General features: G+C 38.0%; 1 protein-coding gene and 1 long non-coding RNA gene across 2 annotated transcripts; both read right to left on the bottom strand.

Annotated features, from left to right (window-relative positions):
• Positions 1-231: 231 nt before the first annotated feature.
• LOC105008149 lies at positions 232-2,374 on the bottom strand. The gene is made up of 4 exons (XR_003781832.2): positions 2,300-2,374; positions 1,893-2,107; positions 1,604-1,685; positions 232-1,474 (listed from the first exon to the last, which is right to left on the bottom strand). It is a non-coding gene; the product is annotated as an uncharacterized LOC105008149 (long non-coding RNA).
• Positions 2,375-2,671: 297 nt separating this feature from the next.
• LOC109614626 (chitin synthase chs-2-like) lies at positions 2,672-8,020 on the bottom strand. The gene is made up of 12 exons (XM_029120054.2): positions 7,823-8,020; positions 6,647-7,683; positions 6,432-6,527; positions 6,161-6,319; positions 5,817-5,991; positions 5,462-5,653; positions 4,822-4,963; positions 4,341-4,541; positions 3,969-4,253; positions 3,647-3,826; positions 3,114-3,503; positions 2,672-2,751 (listed from the first exon to the last, which is right to left on the bottom strand). The coding sequence occupies exons 2-12, from the start codon at positions 7,678-7,680 to the stop codon at positions 2,672-2,674; spliced, it is 2,934 nt and encodes a 977-aa protein (XP_028975887.2). The 5' UTR covers positions 7,681-7,683; positions 7,823-8,020.
• Positions 8,021-17,281: the final 9,261 nt, after the last annotated feature.

Genomic DNA, 17,281 nt, shown 5'->3' with positions numbered 1-17,281 from the left:
GATGTCAGTATTATTTAGTCTTCTGAACCAATAGTTTATTTACAATGTGGGACTTTTCAGCTGGAAAGAGATTTCGGATGGATAATGGTGTGACTGGAGTGCATCCTTAAACAGTTCTAAGAACTTCTGGTGCATTTTTCACAACAAGGGATGTGTCCGAAGATAGTACAAAAACAAGGTAGGTTTTTTACTTTTTTTATTTTTTTGTTTTAAGCCAGCTTGATAGGGTGGGTTAGTATTCAATACGTCTGGGCTGTAGCCCACCTATGGCTAGCCTCTGAGAATACATACTATCAGAGATTACAGAAGGGAAAACATGTTGAAATTAAAATTAGAAGCTACCACAGTTAATCAAATATAAAATAGAAAAATTTTATAACATTATCACAAACCCTGAGAGTCAACAATTATTGGCTTTACTTTACATTTGAACGCTGTAATATTTTCTTAAGGTTTGTGTCAGGTGGACACTGCCCTTACAGAAGATCTTTCCTGGTTACGGAATGCATAAATATAATAAATACTCTGTTATAATACATCAAGCAAATCTTATGATTTAAACTAATAAATAAAGAGAAAACAAACCATACTGTGGCTAGTCAAAGGTTTCACATCCCCTGGGTCTTCATGATTTTTTCTCCCTGCAAATGTAATGATCACACACCTACATCTAACTCCACATTTTCGAAATTAAACAAATATGTATTTCTTGGAAATGAGTTTACTTTAGATTAATTATTGTATGTGTGTGTTTTCACACCCCGCAGGCAATACCTGTTGGAAGCGTGGTTATCAGCTGTGACTATTTCATCTCATAGGCCTAACTTTTATCCAGTGTTTTTGTCAAGAGTTCAAGGTCAATACATTTGGTGGTGTGTATTTTATGGACAACATTATTCAAACCCTTCCTTAAATCATTAGAGCCTGAACCATTCAGGAATGGTCAACATCTCTTGCAAAGCATTTATGGCAAAAAAAACACTAGTTGTCCAGTTGAAATAACACACAAATGACTTTTTGAGTTTAGAGGGTTGAGATAATTTTTCTCTGACTTTATACCTGATATTTGCTCCATCCATGTTTTTTACATCCCTGACTAAGTTAACCAAAAGATGATCGTGCTTCCACAATATTTAAAAATACATAAATAAAAATATATAACACTAGTTCATTTTGGGATTACATGTTATGACAGCAGAAAGTGTCCAAAGTAATGACTATGAGAAAAAATATTTTAAACTATAGAAATATACACCAGTCCTTTTGTGCCACTTGACCCTCACACTAGAGTTCCTGGTCTCAACCCCTGACTCTCTGTAGACACAGTTGATTGTTCAAAGTCCTGAAGTATTTCTGGGTTCTCTGTAGACAGAGTTCCTCGTCTTAAGATGTGAATTACTGCAGGATTCTCTATAGTCAGAGATCCTTCAGAGCCTGCATATTCCTTGTCCTCAGTCTGCAGCATGTCAGGAATCTGCGAAGTTGGAGTCAGAAGTTACAGAGACACATTGTCAGTGATCCATCATCAAAAACTCCCCAAAAGGGTTCGTTTCTTTTGTCCTGAAAACATATGTTCATCATCAACAAATATATGCCTATTTACCGTCATATTATCGTCCGATGGTCTGCCACTGGTCTTGGATTCCATGCTCGAAAATGCCACAAAGTGGATCAGAGTGTAAACTCTAAAGGAACAAACATTTATTTATATGTATATATAAAATAGCAGCTGTAACTATAACTTTATAGTATGAATGGATCATTATTGGATGAAATGATGGATCATAAAGAAAGCTTTATCAAGGCTGAATTAAATGACATAAATCAAGACTAGACGGTATTAAGAAGGTCTGATCTAGAATCCTAACAACTAAAGGTAAAGAAATAATCACCTGTGGTAGAACATGCCCAAGAATTGGATCAGCAGTAAGGATGTGAATCCCAAAAGGAACATCAATCCTATTGGATCGATGAATATATACTCGCTTGTCTGAGTCAGATTTATATTTAACTTTGGGATTTTGATGGTGACTGAGCTTCCAATGAGCTGAAGAGTGAAAGTCGCTACCAGCCACAAAGCATTGCAGATGAAAAAGACGAAAGTCACCTGTATGAATAGGAAAAGTACATTTTATGAAATGGGATATGACAAGCATGCATAAAAAAACAGAGCATATCTTAGATTACTCATTGTTTCTATAGCATTAATCTAGGTCTTTCACAACAGAGTTGTACATGAAGTACAACACAATTTGCTTGGTACCACTATAATATGTATTGAAATGAGAAGACGGCATACCTTATTTCTAAGATCCAACAGGTCATTTGCAATTTTCTGCTTTTTTTGTTTATCCTCAGGCAGAGGTTCCAGATAAACCCTTTGGAGCTCAGTCCAGAAGTTCTCCTCTTCCTGAAGCAAATTATTACAGTTAGTAAATAGGGTACATTTCAATTCAGAAATCTGTCAGAACAATGTAGTTCTGGATATTATAACATACTAATATTGTGGAGTGGTTTCATAAAATCAGTCATTTATTTCCACCATAAATAATATAAATATATATAAACGTACATATCTGTTATACTGTGTGTGAATACTAATATTTAATTAGTATACAGTGTGTATGCATATTATTGCTTTTATGTAATTCAGGACTATAGTAATATTATGTTAGAAGAACTCCACCGTCAAAAGCAACTCTTCGTTCAGAGGGAAGTCTTGGGACTTTTTCTGTAGCTGTGTTACCCAGTCTGAAGATACAGAAAAGAGGGGAGATACATGCGTACATGTTACATGCAACATTTTGTCAACATGTAAATGCTCTAATACAAAATAACTTAGCCAGATAAGACTATAAATAATAAGTATTGTTTTTGTAAATATCTATTTTTGTGTATAAAAAATATGATATCCAAGTGTTTCTAACATATTTGTCTCTTCCTTAAGAAGTGGAGAATCTGAAAAGAATACATACTTACTTTGATCAATTTCTGGAAGGGAATGGCTTTGTGCATTCCTAGATTGAAAGAAATCACAGATGAATCATCATAATACAAAAGAGTGGAACATGAAAAACATAAAACAAAATGTAATTACCCGTCATTTCCCTGACAGATCCGATCAGGGTTGTCCTCTGGCTTTTTAGTCATTGCCACTGTTTCTGTCCCCTGGCCATTCTGGTCTGCCAGTTTACCACAGTCCCAACAGAGACATTTGCAGCACTTGGCCTGTAGGATGCGCTGTGTGATGGTCTGGGTTGGTGGTTTAGGAGCAGCTGGGCCACCTGTCTCCCTGGTGCCCCAGGACACATTGTTCATGTTGACCATGGAGTAGATGGTCAGCAGGAGGTAGCCACTGGGGATACAGATGAAGTAGAGGAAGCCGTAGATGATCAAAGGGAACTCCTTGGGATGGAGAGCCGCTGTGATGACATTCATCAGCACCATAAAAATGAGAAACAGTGCGCTGGGGGTCCAAACGGTGTTCTCCGTAACCATATTACCTAAGATGAAGAGAAGCAGTGAAAATAGGGACAGAGAAAGCTAAAACATATCATATTTGTTTGCATTTAATTAATATCCTGTACTCAAGATATTTGTTAATTTATGTTATGGGATGAAGTCCTTGTCTAGATTCATCTTTTACCTATGATGGAAAGGGCAGTTGCTATCATGAGGAAAGCATACAAGACACTCAAGACGGCTGCTATGGTGATCTGTGTGTCTGACTTCAGCTTGAAGCACAGAATCAGATATATGACAGGAGGAACCACGGCAAATGCCAAAGCAAGGTTGGCATCAATCTTAAGGACAAGTGCAAAGCATCCTGAAAAAGAGAGAGACAGATATATTATGGGTGATTATATTATAATTTATTTCTCCAAATGTTTGTTTCCTGTGAGCTTCCAACAACAAACTTTTCCCAAACATAAGCCGTATGAGTTGAACGAAAATTTGCAGTGCGCTACCTGAGAGCATTAAGCAGATGGTGGCCGGGCCTAGGATAGAAGCAGCCATGCTGAGAACCTGGTAGAGGATAAATGGTTGGGATATGGAGCGGTTCCTCTTGGAGGTCAGAGACCCTGACCCTAATAGGTCAATGGTGTTGGCCATGGTGGAGGGACCCCAGCGCCGTCTCTGGTTGTAGAACTCCTTGAAGTCCTGAGGGGCATTGGTGTAGGCATCTGATGCAGCGTTGTACTCCACCCTCCAGCCCTGCTGCAGAAGGAGAGTACAGAGCCAGCGATCTTCACCTGTGACAGACCAGAGAGGGTTTTAATCTACTGTAGAGAATAGAGTACTGCTGGGTGTGTTAGTCTAGACTATGAATAATAATTTACCTTGATCGTATTGTACATAGTGGGCAGCCTCTGAGGCCTTGATGGTGTATCTCTTCATCACGTTGTCGTCCATGAGGGCTGCACCTCTGAACAGACTGAAGCATCCGGGGCTGCAGAGCACACAACCAAACACATGCTCTGCTGTCTTCTGAAGCCAGTGGCCCACAGCATACTCAAACTTCTGGTACCAAACCATAGGACCTGGGCAACGTAACAGATTGACTTGACGTTAGTTAGCACACCACTGCACCTATTATCAATATTGACACACTGCACAATTTTTGAAATACTTTGAACAAATTGAATTCCCTTTGACCATAGGACATGAGTAGGTATCTAAGGTAATGTAGCACAATAAAAAAAATATTGACAAGAAAAAGTTAATTGTTCAGTTGTGGCTATTAGAGATGACCAAACCACCAACATGATGATGATTTGATCCTTATTGTAAAGACAGAAGATTCACCAGAGCTTCACGTACCTGTGCCTGTTGGATGGATCCTTCCACATGCCGCACCTACATCTGGGTAGCGTACCAGTCGATCTATCAGGAGCATTACAGCAGAAGGCTGGAAGTCTGTGTCCCCATCCAGAGCCAGGAGGTAGGTGTTGGCCTTCTCTTTCTAACAGAACACAAACATTTCAACAGCATTATCTATATAATATACAAGTACAATGAAACCACCACTTGGTTGATTGAAAAATGATCTTCATAACATTATTTTAGTATTTCCTTCCCTAAATATTTTTTTTCCCAAAATTATTTTTTATGGATACATTTATGTTGTGGTAAAATATTTCTGGCCTCATGTTTTTTTAATATTAAGATTTTACATCATATTTTTGGAGGGAATTATACAAATACACACACACACACAGACATACAGATCCAGAAAAAAATAAGAGAGACCTTTTTCTTTCCTTTGCAAAAAAGTTTAAAAGGAAAGTTTTCAGTGAGGAACAGAAGCGTTCAATTTGCAGTGGTCTCTTAATTTTAACCCTTCTGTTCCTCACTCAAAACCTTCCTTTCCCGACTTTTTTGGAAAGGAAAGTAAAAGGTGCAGTGGTCTCTTAATCTCTTCCGGAGCTGTATACAGAATGACTATTGTACGTGGGTTTACCTCCATTTCCATTCTGAGTTTGCGCTCTATTTCCTCTTCTGTTTCCCCTTTTTTCACTTTGTTTTCCCCTTCCTTTTCAAACTCTTCATCCACTTCTTTTTGAAACGGTTCCTCCTGCTTTTCAAAATCTTCAAATGTCTTGAAATACTTGGTGGTGAGTCGCCAGCCGAGAAGGTAGTACAAGTACATAATCTGCAAAAACGATGAATCTTATTGACTCGTGTAATACAGCGTAATCATCCAACTTCAATTCAAGTACATTAAGTTCTATAAATTCAAATGTTCTATGATAGATATATACGGTTAACTGTTTAACAAAGTCATTATAAACGGAATATTGAAAGCCTTCTTTTACCTGAGACCACCTCTTCTTGTGCCGGATGAGATCTTTGTCCTTAAAGTGCACCATCAGCAGGTTACCATGAGGGAGGGTGTACTCCAGTCTACCACCATAAGGGGTACGAATGATCCTTTGCCATGGGAGGGTTCGCGCTTTTCTGAAGATGCCTTTATCCTCCTCATTGAAAATCCTTAGTTTCAACAAAGGAAATGAGGGAACGTTGACAGACAGACATCGTTATTTATTATTATCATCCTGTTTCCAGTGGCGTTTTATCATACAATAAAATGTGTCCATCAAATTAGGTATGTACAGTAAATTGGTAGATATGAATGTGTTAGGTTTGTTGCACTGCTTACTTGTAAACCTCTTTGACGACTTCCACCAGGTCCTCTGCATATTCGTTCACATGTCGTTCTTTGCTGCCTTTCACGTCTTTAAAAGCATCGTCAAAGAAAATGTGGGACTCAAATTTCACATCATTGATGGTGTTATTCCTTGGTCTGTATTTGTCCAGCCTGGTGGAGCAAGAAATATAAGATACTGTCATTTACATAATAAATGTTTTAGTCCAGCTGCTAATTAAGCCAATAATGTTATAGTAAATGATGAAAGATAATTGGACTCTACCTGAACATTGAGATGATCATTTTCATCATTTCATCGTAACTCTCGTGCCACATTGTTGCACACAGAAACACTGTGACTGGGTCAACCTGTTTGACACTGGAGAAAATGGAAGAATTGTAATTTGGCAAGAAAAAAGTATAAAGGCAACTAATCACTTTCTATTACTGAATATATGTAACCCAATAACACCTTTCTAAATACTTTCTAAAGCTCACCATTTTATTTTCTTCTGAATCTCAAAACGCGTGTTGAGCATTATGGACTGTTCCATAAAGGCCCCTTCGTACATCCTTCTCACAAGCAGATGCTCGGTCCTCTCGATTCGCTGCAGCTGGAGTCCCCAGATGTAGATAGTGCAGAGCACCCAACCCAACCACCAGCAGAGTGAAGAGCCAACTAAGAAGCCTATTTCTCTTTGGTTGGTCATGTCATTGGGACAGAGGGAATGAGTGATATCCCAAACTAGTTTATCATACCAGACAGCGTTTTGACTTAGGCCATTGCCATTTGTGATGTCAAAGCAGTACTCTGTCATTGTGTAATTAGCACCATTGGTTTTACTCAAATTCTGGTAGAAGATAATGACAGGAGCTATGAAAGCTGCCACAACCCCTAAGGTGGCCAGGTAAACAGGTAGAAGGAAACTCCGACGTATAGCGTGCATTTTACAGGCCACCACAACGAACCAGTGGCACAGAGCAGAGGACACTATCTGGATCCCCACCAAGATCCAGATCACCCTCCTCACGTTGTCTGGAACTGATGTCACCGATGACCAATCTCTACCAGACAGAGGGACATACGCCCCCACCACGGCAGCAGTAACCAGGATCCGAACCACGCTGGACAGGATGCCCACAAGATTCTTGGATCTCGCTATGTCTTCAGATATACTGTTTAGGAAGGGGTTTCTGAAGAGGGTGCTGTAGTTCTCCCACCAGTTCAGTGAGACAAAGATGGTTCCCACTATAGCAAGGCCGATCCTGATCTTCATCTCTCTATCGTCTCTTATTTGCAGGTAGCTGATGATGAAGAGCACATAGCCTGCCAGTATGAGGACTATTGAGATGATCGGGGGCACTATGAAGCGCTTCCTCTCCTTTGCAAAGAACTGAGCGACCACCTGGAAGATCGAGGACAGGAGACTGATGCTATTCAGAATCATTGCGTTTGTCACAATGTCGAAGAACGGCATGGCAACGATGGTGAGAATCGCTGTCCCAAATGCCACCAGGAATTCAATACCCATCACCTGGAAAAAGTGTTACAATGGAATTTTATCAGCTAATTGAACGCACTCCACAAATCAGACACAAAAGTATTATTGACTAATAAGACCGGTTAGCTATAACACAAATAATATCTAAAATGTATGATCATCCAATGCTTACCCACAATACTGTGTTCCTTGAGGGTTTCTTTGATTCTTTGAATATTATCTTCCACAGGCATTTGATGAGGTACAGGACACTGGGACCAATCAATGCAACACTGACACTGAGGAGAGCACATGGCTTTTGTTCTTCTAACACTGTATAAGTGGCATTACTTGACAGTGTTATCAGGAGCAGAAAGGATCCCTGCAAAATTATAAAATATTGGTATGTCTTAGGTGTTTACTTAAACTAGTTGTTTGACCATAACTTTTACAGAGATCATCAATACACAGTTTGGAATACGACCACATTTTCTGTGAAGTTAGCCTCGAAAAGTATATTCTCTCAATGGGACTATGCTTTGAAAAAAGGTAAATTGATACATTCATATCTTCAATGTACCCTTCACTAGTGAACTTTACATGTTTTAATGACATTTTCAACATTCATGGACTTCTAGATGCCTCATGAACTTCAATGAAAATGTTGACATACATTGAAAACATTAAAAGAATATTTTTGTTATCATGGATGGTATTTGAAGCTATTTCTCTGCCCATCCATGTGATAGTGATACACACTCAATGCCCAACTCCTTAGCTGTTTAACTAGTCAGTGGCAGGGTGTCTGGTTTGTTATTGTTCAAACTCCGGAGTGCGGCTTTAGCAGCACATCAGTTAGACAAACCCAACATTTTACAAACCCCAAACATTTCCTGATTGACATAACTCACAGTTAAAAAACAATGCTTAACGGCAGTAAATAAACTACATGATATGTAATATTAAACTTTTTAGCGATTTTATAAACCTTCTACAAACCTTCGGAAAACCAGTTAAAATCCTTTTACAAACATCTTAACTCTTTCAAATGTTTTACAACCCAAAATTATTATTTTTTATAAAACTTTGAAAAGGGTTGTACCTTTTTCAATGTTTAAAGGTTACCCAATTGTTAAAAATTACCAATGGTACAACCAAGTCTTACCTTACTAAATATGGCAAAAGAAAATACAAAAAGGGCAACAAGAAAGAAGGTTATCCATTGCAGAAGTTTCACTAGTATTGGGGATGTCTGTTCATCCTGGATGACTGGGACTTCTTTACACACATCCCAAGATCTCCTGTACACAAGGGAAACATTTCAATGTGGTGATGGAAGAATAAATTCAAAATGAAACCTACCCAACATGATTCTGTAATTTTTTAAATGTACCCGATGAAAGTAAAAACGTAGGCCTATTCAAATGTAGTATTTATTGAAATTAGTAAAAGAGAAACATTATTATTTAAAATGATTTATTCTAAATACATTAAAACAAATATATAATTCTACCTGTTATGCCTTTTTTGTTTGTGCACATCAGCATTCATTATTAAAGGAGATTATTATTTTTGAGTTACACAAGTAACTCCACTAGGAGTCAGTAGAAACTATTAAATTAATTTATGCTGCATCCACTATGGACTGTTTTAGAAACACAGCAAATGAGGCAGAATAAACTGTAGCCAGGTGAAGTTCGGTTAATGGCCGGATGAGCTCGGCTGATGAGTTGAGATGGTAATTCTATGGAGCTGAAAGGAAAGCTTCTCTGTCTGATGTGTTTTTTGACACCGTTATAGTGCGCTAATACATTTGTTGTGGTGTAGTATAGTGGCAGGCCTGCATTAATAACATTTGATTTAGTTATGTATTAATCACCAATGATTAAATACATTTACTATGATCTAAACTCAGACAATTTCCTATTTCCACATTTTTCAACTGTCTTAAATTTAGTTATTATAAGCATACATATATAAAATGGTATATATAAATAATTTCATAATATTTTATAATACTTAAAATGATAAAATACTAAAGAACTTGACCATATATACATCTCCATTTTAGATCATTCTTTAGTAAATTTAAAGAAAATCCACTCTGCTTTGCTCACAATTTGGAAAACCAGCAGTTTATCAGACTTAAATCCCTAAATACTAAACTCTTTAGAAGTTGATGACATACCTGAGCTTTTGCTTCTCATCCACAGTAATTTCATCCATAGTTGCTGTAGCATGTGTGTGTGAACTAATGCTAAGCGTGTATATTTATAGTGTCCCAGATGGAGGAGGTAATTTGAATAAAATGAGGATGAAGGACTTGTCATAATTCTCAGGTAAATGTAGCTAACTTCCTTATTTGTAAGTTAGGATATGGGCCAGGTGGTAACAGGTGAAGTGATTTAAAAGGGAAATCAAGCTGAGATCTAATTCTATTTTGCATTTGCATCTTGTGTTTTTACAATTGTATTCATGATGTAAGATAATGTGGAGGTTACTGCAGTAAAGTTTTGTAAACATAACATTAGTCTGGCCCATCTGGATGTTAGCGAGTCAATTTTGACTGAAGTGTACATGGGTGATTTTGTAAATACAGACCATTTTGTTTTTCTTTGTTTTATTTTTACAATGTTAATTTTATTTTATTTCATATACAGTATGTATTGACAGAAATAACCTAAAATGTTTTTCTTTAGCTGTCCTTATATGTTGTTTTTTATATTCTAAAGCATTTCGTGACATGATTTGAAAGTTTTGCACCATTTTTGTCCTGTCTCTAACCCAGCGTTTGGACATTCTGCTATTTCCTGTCACGGCTGCATGAAGATGGGACATTGGTGCAGTGTGAGGCTTGGTAAACATCCTTTAATTCCTTCTTACCTTTACACAGAAAAACAAAAAAATAAACTGAGGAGACTCACAAAACTGATGTGCCAAATTGAACATAATGAACAACCAACTGAGGAAAACACAGGCAACTGAAATAGGGTCCCCAATCAGAGGCGACGGGAGACAGCCTCTTCCAATTGGGGACACATTACCAAGGAGCACCGATAGCAAGAGGCACCTCTGAGAACAGGCCCTGACTGTGGTCCCCAGGACCTTGCATGTACAACCCATTTCTAAAAATGTTGTGATGCAAATGCAAATAAAAACAGAATGCAAATCATTTAGCACTGTATTTAACTGGAAATAGTACAAAGACAACATATCAAATGTTGTCACCCCAAAACCGTGTTTAGTTCAATAAATACTGCACTACACCATGTTACTGTACTCCCTGATGTTACCTTTGAAATGTCTGAAATGTTTTATCAACAAGGTTGACACTGTTCTTAGATCTATTAGATCTCTACTGATCATGACCCTTCTGTTTCAGTCCTTTGCCCTGCTTCTATCGATTGCTTTGAGCCTTTGGCCCTCTCAACATTGATGGATGTAGCCTCACACATGAAGCCTGCCTTTTGCCCAACATAGTTCCCTGACGTCTTTTGAAAGAGGTGTTAGATACTGTTGGTCCAAGCCTTTTATCTGTAATAAATAGCTCTCTTATAACTGGCACTGTTCCATCCAGTTTAAAACATGCTCTGGTTCAGCCTCTAAAACGGTATACGGTTATATTGCGACTGTTTCTGGCATGGAAAAGTTCATCTTCAGTCTCGCTAGCAATTGCTAAATTCGTATAATTATTCCAAGGAAGTTAGTAGATACTAGTAAGCCTATTACTGGCTAATAAGCTGTTAAAACTGCCAGTGGCAAAATCCATACATTTCATAGACGCTGTGGTGAAAGTCAACTTAATAAGAAACGTTAGTCAGTTGAACACAATACTCAATGGTGTCTAGTGACTGTTCAAAACATATGCTTTTGTGTGCATTTGTGAACTGGGACAATGGAAGCTAGAAAACCAGCGACGACGTTGGATGATGCGAGGGGTTCCAGGAGGATTTGTGACACTTTAATTGTGAGGTTCTGTTTAGTTGTGTTTGGATTTTTGCCTTTGTTCTTCAGTGTAGCCTGTCCTTTGGTTCAGATTGTTTTCACCTGTTTTTTATTAGCCCTCGTTAGCTTCCTATTTAATCTGCCCGGTTCTGACAGTCCTTGGTTGAGTTATTGTGTGTTTTACCTGCTGTCGTATGCCGGCCAGCCTGCCTGCCTTTTTAATTTTTTTTTGCCTGTTTAAGTTTATTTATTAAAGCCTTCCTCGTCCTTTACCTCTACGCCTGACGTCCGGCTTTCCTAAATTATTACAATAATATCATGAAATTAAATTTGAATGCTTTACACAAATCAACTGACACTTATTTGATAAATAACACCAATACAGTTTGTATTATTAGGATGGTTTGAGTGATTTTTATGTGACTTACTGTGGTTATTACTGACTTTAATATATACATTACTGTTCAAATGTTTGGGGTAATTGAGAAATGTCCAAACAAAAACAATTTCTTTTGTTCATTAAAATAACATTAAATTGATCAGAAATGCAATGGAAATATTGTTAATGTTGTTTTCAATGACCAATTTTCAATGGAATATCTACACAGCCATTTAGTGCCCATTATCAGCATCTGTCAGTCTTGTGTTCCAATGGCACGTTGTCTATGCCAATCCAAGTTTATCATTTTAAAAGGCTAATTGATCATTACAAAACCATTTTGCAATTATGTTAGCACATCTCAAAAATGTTGTGCTGATTAAAGAAAAGTTTCATTAAAACTGGCCATCTTTAGACTAGTTCATTATCAAGAGCATCAGCAATTGTGGGTTCGAGTACAGGCTCAAAATGGCCAGAAAACCAAGAACTTCCTTCTGAAACTCATCAGTCTTTTCTTGTTATGAGAAAGGAAGGCTATTCCATGTGAGAAATTGCCAAAAAACTGAAGATCCCCTGTGTACTGCAGAACAGGACAAACTGGCTCTAACCAGAATAGAAAGATATGTGGCAGGACTCCTGCACAACTGAGCAAGAGGATAAATACATTAGAACAGCCATCTCACAGTTTAGTTCTTGCCCTGAACTAGCTCACCTGATTCAACAGGTAAGGGCTTGTTAATTAGATAAAAAGTTGATTCAGGTGTGCTAGCTCTGGGATACATCTAATAAATGAAATGGCTGGGGGGTCCCCGGGAGAGGGTTAGGAACCACTGCATTGGAATGTCTAGTTTGAGACACAGACACCTCACAGGTCCTCATCTGGTAGCTTAATTAAAAAGTACCCATGCAATGCACGCAAGGTCCTCCTGCTCAAGCCAGCGCATGTCCAGGCCCGTCTGAAGTTTGCCAATGACCATTTGGATGATCCAGAGGAGGAATGGGAGAAGGTCTGATGAGACAAAAAATTAACTTTTTGGTCTAAACTCCACTATATTAAGTATAGTATGCATGTTATACTAGTGCACACCAGTGACTGTCAGTGTGAACAAGACAGGTTACGATGTAGCACACCACAGGCAACTTTGATCAAATAAAACAATAATTTCCCTAAATTCCCAACTACAAAATTGTAGCTAGTGAAAATGCTGAGTGGCTAGTGACTTTGGAAAACCACTAGCCACAGTGGCTGGTGAGCAAAAAAGTTAATGTCAAGCACTGAACATATCATATGAGCCTTTAAAATGTCTTTCCATTCACATTGAACCAAAAAATATACTTCAGTTAGGTTTTACTCATAAGAATTTCTATGGGTGCCCATACCATCTTGGGTACCCGACGATCTAAAGTCTACCTAATGATCAGAATTATTGGCAGTGTTATTATTTGTATTACTTGCTCAGGCTTGAGTTCATCAAGTTGCTCATAAAAGGAAGTACAGGTTTATCTTCCCCTTAGAATCAAATACTTCAGGCAGGTGCAAACTGGCTATTTGGCATTTTTTTTGTTTAACACAATCATTTACTGGATAATATTTGGGGCCTCAAAGAAAATTATTGGCCAGTGGCCAAAGTGGTTGCAGTCAGACTTTTGAGTTCAGCATAATGATGATCGTTTCAACAAACAAAACCTCTATGCCTACTTTCCTGCATAAACATTCCTGAAAAAACAGAATCATGAACATTAAATCTTCACAATCGTGGGAGGCTTCACAAGGAATAATGAGCTGGTGAGTTAAAAATGCTAGGGCTGATTTCTGGTTAGCCCACAACATACTGGCATGAACTTCATCACCTGGAAGTATGCAGCAATGCAACAAGCCTGCCCAAAGAAGAGAGAGGAATGAGTGGCATGACTCATTGGATAAGGGTGTTGAATCAAGGTAAGTTACTGGCATGCATGTTTCATGTGGGGCAGTTTGACGTACGTATCAAACATGTTTCTGGTTGGATGTTGACTGAAAGATGATTCACTTGTTTTCCAGTTGCTGAACATACAGTGAGGGAAAAACTTATTTGATCCCCTGCTGAATTTGTATGTTTTCCCACTGACAAATAAATTATCAGTCTATCATTTTAATGGCAGGTTTATTTGGACAGTGAGAGACATAATAACAACAACAAAAATCCAGAATAACTGATGTAAAAAATGTTATAAATTGATTTACAATTTAAAGAGTAAAATAAGTATTTGATCCCCTCTCAATCAGAAAGATTTCTGGCTTCCAGGTGTCTTTTATACAGGTAACAAACTGAGATTAGGAGCACACTCTTAAACGGAGTGCTCCTAATCTCAGCTTGTTACCTGTAAAAAAGACACCTGTCCACATGGCCAAGTGGACATGTGGACAGGTGTCCACCATGGCCAAGACCAAAGAGCTGTCCAAGGATGTCAGGGACAGGATTGTAGACCTACACAAGGCTTGAATGGACTACAAGACCATCGCCAAGCAGCTTGGTGAGAAGGTGTCAAAAGTTGGTGCGATTATTTGCAAATGGAAGAAACACAAAAGAACTGTCAATCTCCCTTGGTCTGGGGCTCCATGCAAGATCTGACCTTGTGGAACTGCAATAATCATGAGAACGGTGAGGAATCAGCCCAGAAATCATTTCAATGATCTCAAGGCAGCTGGGACGATAGTCACCAAGAAAACAATTGGTAACACACTACGCCATGAAGGACTGAAATCCTGCAGTGCCCGCAAGGTCCCCATGCTCAAGAAAGCACATGTACAGGCACGTCTGAAGTTTGCCAAAGAACATCTGAATGATTCAGAGGAGAACTAGATGAAAGTGTTGTGGTCAGATGGGACCAAAATCAAGCTCTTTGGCATCAACTCAACTCAGCGTTTTTCTGGATTTTTTGTTTTGTTATTCTGTTTCTCACTGTTCAAATAAACCTACCATTAAATATTATAGACTGATAATTTCTCTGTCAGTGGGCAAACTTTAAAAAAATTACTTAAATTACTTTTTTTTTTTAAACAAAACACTGTAATTGCGCACCTCTAAAAGTGTGGGAATGTGTGTGGGGCGTTCAGCTTCCACCACTGCTGTAATTTCCTTGCAGCATGAACCCGGGATTTGCTCAGAGTCACCATTATTTGTGCCACACATTTTTAACAAATAGAAAGCTTTACACAAATCAACATATATTTGAAATATTTATTTGGAAACAAAAAAGAAAACAATTACAATTAGAAAAAAGCTTTGGAATGCTTATGTTTAATGTCGGGCAGTTTGACGTACCTATCGAACATAGAGGGCATGACATTTTAGAAAGTGAGGAGGACATAGTGACACTCCTTGGTGATGTAAACACTGGTTTGGGCTACACAAAAGGTGCGGTCTGGGTGACCGTATTGGCAACATTTGTACAGCCAGACCGATACATCAGACTATTTTTCTAAATGTTACTGTTACGCATGCAGGTACCCTGTATGTGCGTTTGTGTTTTTCCTAACAGTTACGTGGTCATTAAAATACACACGCCTCATTGCTCATTGTGTTCCTTTCTTGCGGTGGCTAATGTGGGTGGGGGTTTGTAATGCCTGAAAACCTGCAGGTATATTAGCTTCTCTACTGCCTGAAAACCTGCGGGTGTATTAGCTTCTCTAGTGTTTGAGAACTTGCGGGTATATGAGCTGTTCTAATGCCTGAAAACCTTCGGGTATATTAGCTTCTCTAATGCCTGAAAACCTTCGGATATATTAGCTTTTCTAATGCTTGAAAACTTGCGGGTAAATTCGTTTTTCAAATGGTTGAAAACCTGCGGGTATATTAGTTTCTCTACTGCCTGAAAACGTGCACGTATATTAACTTCTCTACTGCCTGAAACCTTGCGGGTATATTAGGTTCTCTTGGCCATAGTCCTTTTTTAGAGTGAGGAGCAATTAAATAATGGTTTACGTTGAGTGAGTTTATAATCACATAACAGATTACTATATAATAGAGAACATGTGTGGTTAAAACCTTTACAATTTCAGCACCTGGAATTACATGGCAATATCTGTTCTCTGTATTGCTTTATCTGTGTAACTATTTCAGAGTGGAGTCTACAGATGAGCAGAGTGTTCAGGTGTACTCTACAGGTATTTTAGGTTCTCTTGGCCATAATCCTTTTTCAGGGTGAGGAACAATTATGTTGTACAACAGGTTAATTTCCCTTTAAGCAACATCCTATAATCAGCATGCCATAATTAATTATAAGGAAGTAAAAAGCAGACTGTTTTCACTTTGTGTCTTCTAAGTTAGATGACAAATAAATAGCATTAATAAGATCTTCGAACCCCACAAAAATATCCTTGTAGCACAGTATTTGTTAGTGTGTCACTAGCTAACCAGAAATACAACTAATTTCAATGATTTATACCGAAAAGTATTTTCGAGAGTAGGGGGTGCTGGGTGAATTATAAGAAACATTTTCATATCTTAAAATATAACTTTCATCTTATACATCTTATTATTAGTAATAATATGTGTATTGTCATTATTTATTTTTTATTATCAAGGATAGCTTGCCTGTTTTGGGAATCACTGTTTTATGTTATTTTTTATGAAGGCTGATTATTATGTAGTTTTTCCACCTCTAGTTGTAAAGAAACAAAGAAATCCAGGAACAGAATCCTAAAAATCATCTAAAGGTTTTAGATCCAAAGGAAGAGAATCTACAAGCTATTGGGGAAAGATATTGGTTTGTATCAGCCCAGAGATGCAACTGTGTACATAAAGAATGGTTCAGGGTGAGTTCTTTATAACCAATTGTGTAATTAAATAATGGTTTACGTTGAGTAAGTTTATAATCACATAACAAATTACTATATAATAGAAAACAGGTGTGGTTAAAAACCTTTACATTTTCCGCACCTGAAATTATAAGGCAATATCTGTTCTCTGTTTTGCTTTATCTGTTTAACTATTTCAGGGGGGAGTCTTCAGATGAGGGGTGTCAAGGTGGACTCTACAGGTCCGGAAAAAATTAAGAGACCACAGCACCTTTTTCTTTCCTTTCCAAAAAAGTTTAAAAGGAAAGTTTTGAGTGAGGAACAGAAGCGTTCAATTTGCAGTGGTCTCTTAATTTTAACCCTTCTGTTCCTCACTCAAAACTTTCCTTTTTGACTTTTTTGGAAAGAAGGTGTAAAGAAAAATGTGCAGTGGTCTCTTAAATGTTTCTGAGCTGTATGTGGTTTCAGTGTGGAGTCTGTAGATGTGTTGGGTGTCAGTGTGGAGTCTGTAGATGTGTGGGGTGTCTGGGGGGAGTCTGTAGATGTGT

Source organism: Esox lucius, chromosome 5 (assembly GCF_011004845.1).
Source record: "Esox lucius isolate fEsoLuc1 chromosome 5, fEsoLuc1.pri, whole genome shotgun sequence".
In the NCBI taxonomy this organism is placed as follows: Eukaryota; Metazoa; Chordata; class Actinopteri; order Esociformes; family Esocidae; genus Esox; species Esox lucius.
This window is presented reverse-complemented; position numbering and strand designations above follow the sequence as displayed.

Excerpts from the sequence above, each read along its gene's own strand:
- LOC109614626 (XM_029120054.2), bottom strand. The coding sequence starts at position 7,680 with ATGGGTATTGAATTCCTGGTGGCATTTGGGACAGCGATTCTCACCATC. Across the intron at positions 4,254-4,340 it reads CTATGTACAATACGATCAAG|GTGAAGATCGCTGGCTCTGT; the intron begins GTAAATTATTAT and ends GGTCTGTCACAG. Across the intron at positions 3,827-3,968 it reads CATCTGCTTAATGCTCTCAG|GATGCTTTGCACTTGTCCTT; the intron begins GTAGCGCACTGC and ends TCTCTTTTTCAG.